The sequence below is a fragment of the Clupea harengus genome, chromosome 16, assembly GCF_900700415.2.
Source record: "Clupea harengus chromosome 16, Ch_v2.0.2, whole genome shotgun sequence".
Lineage (NCBI taxonomy): Eukaryota > Metazoa > Chordata > Actinopteri > Clupeiformes > Clupeidae > Clupea > Clupea harengus.
The window spans coordinates 6,905,762-6,913,261 of NC_045167.1; the positions used below are offsets into that span (position 1 = coordinate 6,905,762).

At 46.4% G+C, this 7,500-nt stretch overlaps 1 protein-coding gene across 1 annotated transcript in view; it reads right to left on the reverse strand.

The window, feature by feature from the left end:
- Positions 1–408: 408 nt before the first annotated feature.
- LOC105912765 (dihydrolipoyl dehydrogenase, mitochondrial-like) overlaps positions 409–7,500 on the reverse strand; it is a 7,374-nt gene continuing 282 nt past the window's right edge. Inside the window, exons 2-14 of the mRNA XM_031582493.2 lie at positions 6,807–6,879; positions 4,952–5,031; positions 4,565–4,633; positions 4,044–4,113; positions 3,659–3,759; positions 3,306–3,449; positions 3,036–3,137; positions 2,432–2,622; positions 2,043–2,213; positions 1,679–1,868; positions 1,304–1,441; positions 1,024–1,113; positions 409–898 (exon numbers count right to left, since the gene is read on the reverse strand). Of these exons, the coding sequence (XP_031438353.1) occupies positions 833–898; positions 1,024–1,113; positions 1,304–1,441; positions 1,679–1,868; positions 2,043–2,213; positions 2,432–2,622; positions 3,036–3,137; positions 3,306–3,449; positions 3,659–3,759; positions 4,044–4,113; positions 4,565–4,633; positions 4,952–5,031; positions 6,807–6,879 (1,485 nt within the window). The 3' untranslated portion in view covers positions 409–832. The remainder of the gene's footprint in view (positions 899–1,023; positions 1,114–1,303; positions 1,442–1,678; positions 1,869–2,042; positions 2,214–2,431; positions 2,623–3,035; positions 3,138–3,305; positions 3,450–3,658; positions 3,760–4,043; positions 4,114–4,564; positions 4,634–4,951; positions 5,032–6,806; positions 6,880–7,500) is intronic.

Here is a 7,500-nt window from a genome sequence, read left to right on the forward strand (position 1 = left end):
CCATGCATGGAGGGGTCTCCAGAGTGAAGACGTTTGCCCCATAGTAATGGCAGACACCAACAAGGCCGTCTCCTCCCTCACAAAGACTAACTGACAGCTGTGTGCTGCTAATGCCGATGCTGCACCTATACAGTAGACCATTAGCGCATCATCACAGACATCTTGTACTCTTGAACCCCAGAAGTGCCTCTTAATGTGCTCGCTTGTGTGAAGTGAAGGCCTAGGAGACGTGCTAGCTAGCAACAGACACTAGCAACAGACACTAGCACCCATGTGCTTTAGCCTCGCCAGCATACCTACCTCCAGTGTCCCAGGGTGTCCCAGAGTGCAGATTGGATTCCAGTGTGGAACTGTGGAACTTTGGAACACAGGTTGGACTCCCACAAAACACCCACACACACACAAGAATTAAATTTGTGATATGATACATTTTATTTCTGCATAGCTGTACATGTCAACACATACATAAATACATACAAAACATTCTACTCTAACCTTTTTATATCATTCACCCTTTCCTGACCCATACAACCATCTTCATTCATCTCTCTCATACTCTCCCTCTCTCTCTCCCTCTCTCAATCTCGCTCAGTAAACACTCCGTAACAAGAGCTGTTACAGCTGGCTGAAGGTTGACACGTCAGCTAATTAGGCACGGTGCTAATATAAGTATGCGCTAACATCTCACTCATCCCCATTCACCTCAACACCAAATCTCCCCATGACACACTGTAGTGTAGAAAAGGTTTAGTGTGTGTGTGTGTGTGTGTGTGTGTGTGTGTGTGTGCGTGCGTGCGTGCGTGCGTGTGCGTGATGGGGAAAGGTGGAAGCTTTAAAAGTTGATGGCTTTCCCAAACGAAGCAGCAAGGTTTGCCTCCCTGAAGGCTTCTGACACCGTCTGAGAGAGAGAACATGCATGATATGAGAAAAAAAAATTATAGATGTTTGCTGTGTACATACAGCAACTAATGTTTATTACACGTGATTGGCAGATACATTCACCAATGGTCTTATTTGACTCACCGGGTGGGCGTGGCAGACTCTGGCCACATCCTCACAGGATGCACCGTACTCCATGGCTAATGCCGCCTCATTGATTATCTCTCCGGCACTCTACACACACACACACACACGCAAGAGAAAACTATTTCAGAAACGTAAACCACCCACATTTTAAGACCCTGCATATGTCTTTTATACCCAAAAATACTACCAGCCAGTGTACACAGAACTACGCCACACACAAACTAGACTCAGGATATGTGCTCATAAGTGTCGCACAATGTCTCACACACACACTTACCGGGCCAAGAATGTGTGCTCCAAGGATGCGATCTGTCTCCTTGTGGCCGAGGATCTTCACCATGCCGTCTGTGTCTGCGTTCGTCTTCGCCCGGCTATTCGCAGCAAAGGGGAACTTCCCAACATTAAAGGGAATTCCCTGCTCAAACACACAAACCGTACAAATATTAGTTATAAATAAAAATACATATATGAGAAACAGTCTTCCCATAACTGTGTAATAAACGAATGCACGCACCATCTCACACGTGCGCGCGGGCACGCACACACACACACACACACACACACACACACACACACACACACACACACACACACACACACACACACACACACACACACACACACACACACACACACACACACACACACACACCTCCTCCTTGAGCTGCTCCTCAGTCTTGCCCACCCAGGCCACCTCAGGGTGTGTGTAGATGACGGAGGGCACACAGTTGTAGTCGATATGGGGAGTGCTCCCTGCAATGCCCTCCACACAGACGATGCCCTCGTCCTCCGCCTTATGGGCCAACATAGGGCCTGCCACCACATCGCCTATGGCATAGATGCTACAGGAGAGAGAAGGGAGAGTATGTACCTGTGGGTGTGTGTATTCAGCATCTGGTGGTGTGTGTGTGTGTTTCAGTGTACCTGGGTACTGGGTCTAGAAGTGGTTGTTGACAGGAATTAATCCTCTGTGTGTGTGTGTGTGTGTGTGTGTGTGTGTGTGTGTGTGTGTGTACCTTGGTACTGTCGTCTGGAAGCGGCTGTTGACAGGAATGCGTCCTCTGTTGTCCAGCTGGATGCCCACCTTCTCCAGGCCGAGGTTCTGGGTGAAGGGCCGGCGACCGACACACACAAGCAGCACGTCACAGTTAAGGGTCTCTGCCTTACCACCGGCTGCAGCCTCCACACTGGACACACACACACACACACACACACACACACACACACACACACACACACACACACACACACACACACACACAATAACTTATTAGCATATTTAACTTGCCTAACCATCTGCATCAGTCTCAATATTACACATACACACCCACACACAAACACATGGGCGCGCACACACACACACACACACCCTCTATCTCTCTGAACTGACTCTAACACTACTCACGCTACGTCGATCTTGCCGTCGGGCCGTCTGGTGGCGCCCATAACTTTGGTGCCGAGCTTGAACTTGAAGCCCTGCTTCTGCAGGATGCGCTGGAAGCTCTTGGAGATCTCCATGTCGATGCCCATCCCCCCCACGTGACCCAGGAACTCCACCGCCGTCACCTTGGAGCCCAGCCGCTGCCACACTGAACCCTGGGGGGCAGAGAGAGAAGATAGAAGTAGAACAAGAATGAGGAGGATCAGACAGAAAGAGGGCAGGAATAAATGTATATGAGTGACAGGTTAAGAACGTGTGTAACGACGGGAGGAGAGAGAGGGGAAGAGAATGACAGAGAGAGGGGAAGAGAATGAGAGAGAGAGAGAGAGGGGAAGAGAAGGAGAGAGAGAAAGAGGAGAGAGATAGGAAGAGAATGAGAGAGAGAGAGAGAGAGGAAGACAATGAAAGAGAGAGAGGGGAATGGAAAGAGGGGGGGGGGGGGGTGTTTCTCTTTTGTCTGTTCTGGTCTCTGTGTGTGAGGGGTCTGGTCTCTGTGTGTGAGGGGTCTGGTGTCTGTGTGTGAGGGGTGGGGCTGCAGTGGATGCAGTAAGAAAGAGGGCTCTCTCACCAGTTCCACTCCAATGACACCCGCGCCGATGACTATCAACTCTTCTGGAACTTTCTTCAGAGAGAGCGCTCCTGTTGAGGAGACCACAGTGTCCTCGTCGATCTGACAAACACACACATACGCAAACATAAATATCAAACAGCAGCTTATATATACACTTACTGAATCTGGAGTAGATGGAGGAGTTTAACTAGTCAACTTGATCTATCCCTGTGATGTTTGCTTGGTGTGTGTCTGTGTGTGTCTGTGTGTGTGTGTGTGAGTACTTGCCTCAATCCCAGGGAATGGTGTGACCTCTGATCCAGTAGCGATAAGAATGTGTTTGGTGTTGATGACATGTCTGCTTCCGTCACTGCCTGTGGCAATGACTTCATTGGGTCCTGTTATGGTACCCATGCCATTCACATGGGTCACCTGGCAACAACACACAGACAACCGACTGTTACCATAGAAACGCAACATCCCAAAACTTCTCAACATCCAGTACTGGTAAACTGGGGTCCAACGGCCATTTTTCACGAACAGTGCAAAACCCCAGTGACTGGCGAAAAGGGATATATTCCGAATCATAATGTGAGATAATACAAGTTTTGCGTCTCAGTGGTGCAAGTGTAAAGCGCTACCTTGTTCTGCTTGAAGAGATGGGCAATGCCGCCGGTTAAAGCGCTCACTGCTCCAGACTTCTGTGCCATCATCTTCTCCAGGTTCAACGTCACACCCGTGACTGCAAACAGACAGAGTCATTATTCAAAGAGAAGAGTGGGTTGCATGTACGTGTGCGTGCGCGCGAGTGCGTGTGTGTGTGTATGTATCTATGTGGGTGTGTATGTGTAGATTGTGTGGGTGTGTGTTTGTAGGTGAGAGTGTGTTTGTAGGTGAGAGTGTGTATATATGTGCTAATGCATACATGAGTTTCATACTAGTATTTGTAGTATGTCTAAGAGTTTAAGAGCAAGAATGTGTATGTGTTTATTCCTGAATTATTGTGTGTGTGTGTGTGTCTCTTACCCTCAATTCCCCTGCTTTCAAAATCCTTCCCATGGGCCATGTGATAAAAGTGTGAGTTATTCAGCAAAGCCTGAAGACCAAAGGAAAAGCTCACATTAGCACTGACAAGCACAATAATCTATTCTCCCTCATCGAACACATTCTCCCACAATGTTTAAAATACCACTTCATCCATCAAAATCACCCAAACACACACACACACAAAGTTATCACTCACATCATCATCATCATCATCATCATCACTACCACTGTGTCACTTGAAGTCATGTAATGTCAAAAGTTTGATTCTCCAGAATGACACATAACGTCTCAGACACACACCACACATTTAAAAGAAAAAAAAGAAAAAAACACTTGAGATTCCTTTAGAAATGAAGACCCACAAATGCATCGAGACTTCGAAGTTTAGACTTTTCGCTGGATTTTTCCCAACTGTGCTATTTGTCAGATCACAGAAACAAAACGAAAAGGTCAAACTCAGGTCCAAAATCAGCCAGTCTTGGGATCAGTGTCAGACTGACCTTCGAGGGGATGCAGCCTACGTTCAGACACGTCCCTCCAAGGGTGGCGTTCTTTTCCACACACACTGTCTGAAAGTAGAAACACACACACAAAGACCTTTAATTGTAGGTTTTGGCATATTGGCTCTCATACACACACAAACCTACAGAATGCTCTCAATACAACTGGCAGAGTGGAAAATACTGTTCTGCATTGCTAACAGACATGCACACATCCAATGACAACCAAGGTCATAAACAACCAGAGTTACCTTAAATCCCAACTGAGCAGACATGCACACATCCCATGACAACCAAGGTTATAAACAACCAGAGTTACCTTAAATCCCAGCTGAGCAGACATGCACACATCCCATGACAACCAAGGTCATAAACAACCAGAGTTACCTTAAATCCCAGCTGAGCTGCTTTGATGGCCGCCACATAGCCCCCAGGGCCTGAACCCACCACTGTGACATCAGCATCAACTACCGGGGGTGAGACAAGAGACATGCTGGATTCACTTTTTATTTTTTAGTTAAACAGCTACAGAAATCTAGTTTGTCCCTCATGTTGTGGTGCACCATGGTTGCACATATTGTGGTTCCAGTCAGAATTGACTGGCCTGATATACATGTAATTTTAGTTATATACAGAAAAAGATGTTAAATTCCTTGTGCTGTTGGTTGGGGACTTCCCACAGCAGTCAGACCTCTCACTATCCCATGCAAGTATGCATACCCAACAACCTAGCCTAAATATTATAACAACAGGGTACAACCATCATACCAATATTACAACAACAACAGATATGCCAATGTGAGCATTTCACTGGGGTAACTTCCTTCGTTTAATTGAATTAGGCCCACGACACCTCTAGAAGACTCAACAGTGATGTCTGGCGTCCCAGACCCCCCCCTCCCCCTCCATGTCAGTACCAGGGACAACAAGAAACACCTCCATACTCACGATGGGTTAGGTCTTAGGACACATGTCAGTACGAGGGACAACAACAGATACACCTCAAGATACAATTCGAAAAGATTTCACAGACATATATCAGTGTCTAAACGATGCACTGCCTAATTATCTGAGCACCAATCTCATTATACTATTATACTATATGAACCCAGGTTAGGGTAAGGGAAGGGGTTGGATATGAACCCAGGTTAGGGTAAGGGAAGGGGTTGGATATGAACCCAGTTCAGGGTAAGGGAAGGGGTTGGATATGAACCCAGATTAGGGTAAGGGTAGGGGTTGGATATGAACCCAGTTCAGGGTAAGGTTAGGGGTTGGATATGAACCCAGGTCAGGGTAAGGTTAGGGGTTGGATATGAACCCAGGTCAGGGTAAGGTTAGGGGTTGGGGGTTGGAGACCCCCCCTGGATTATGACCCTGGGCTAGGGTAAGGGAATAAAATGGGATACGAACCCTGGTCACCTAAGGCACCTAAACACCTTGCGACAACAGGCTCCTTCACATAACACAGGTTAATGTATTATCCCCTGGTAGTCTGAGCGCCTCAGCCATAACCACTGGCTTGCTTTTTCAGCAGCCTCAGACAACTCCTTTAAAGCTCCTTTGAGTGACTTTCACTCCACTGGTCTTGTGTGTGATTGCCAACCTTGTTCCCTCCTTTATGCCACCAGTTCTGCATACCTTAGCCTCCTCCTTTCAAAGACTTAAGCTTCCTCCTATCAAAGACTTCCTCAATCGCATCACGTGGATCCCACTTCTTCCCTGTCTTCACCGTTGGAGCAGTGTTCTTGACTGCTGGATCCTAGCTTAAGTCAACCTGTGGTGTAGTTACTAGTTGAAGCACAACTGAATATCCTCAAAATATACTTTGACAAACTAAAGTAACGCCTTCAACAAGAGACTGTGTAGCACTGATCCAAAAGCATTAGCAAGGTCCAAAAATACCACACAGAAGTCGGAATCATGTTACTATGATCGAAACATCATGGGATTCCTGCTTTCTCAACAGATATATCTATCAAGCCATCTCTGCCTTCAAATAGGAGGCCTACCTCCTTTCTACCACACAAACAAAGACAACTCTAGCTTTACAGCATACTCATTGTGTTAATGTGCTGTCAAAAATCACAAGACAGCACGATAATAATGTTGACAGAACTGTACACGTATTGCCCATAGTACCCACGTATCATGTGACGTGCATACTTGTTTTAATTTGGGTTGTCAGTGCACCTCCGTGTTTTCGTGGCTGTGTGTGTGAGAGTTCTGAGAGAGGCATTCTTACTCGGAGCATCAGCATATGTCCTCGCGCTCACTGTCGTCACTCCTGGGAACGGGAACGGGATCGCCTGACCCCGCTGGATGACCACATAGGAACAAATTACATCACACAAGTGGCACCTCATTAGCTATGACATATTAAGACATATTTTCTCTACGTTCTGTAGGAATACTATCCTAAGTCAACTACAACGTCTTATTTTATCTCAGTAAAGTGTATGTGAACTGTTGCCTGTTGTCTGGATCGTCTTGCATAGACTAACTTGCATGTTTCTGTAAGCCGACAGGTAACACTTGCGTAACCTCACTATAAGTAATGTTTATCTCCCCCCTCCGTAGTGTAGAATAGCCAGCTGACTAGTCGCTCTAAGCTTCCAACCAACGTTAACTCTAGCTGTCTATCAGCTAACATAGCTAACTTTAGGTTTACTAGCCTGCTAAGTCCAAACACTGAAATGCACATTACAAACGATCATCTGCATATGATGAGAACGCAAGCTGTAATAAACTAGATTAGTTAGCCATATTTTTGTTAACCAACAGCTGGTAGGAGGCTGCAAGTGATGTGATGTGATGTGATAGCTTCTGTTGACATTAGCTGGCTAGGTCAAATTCGCCGGTCAGAGACAACGTAAAAGTTGAATGCAAAAGACAAAACTGACTGAAGTCTTCTCTGAAGAACTGTTTGTTTTTTTCCC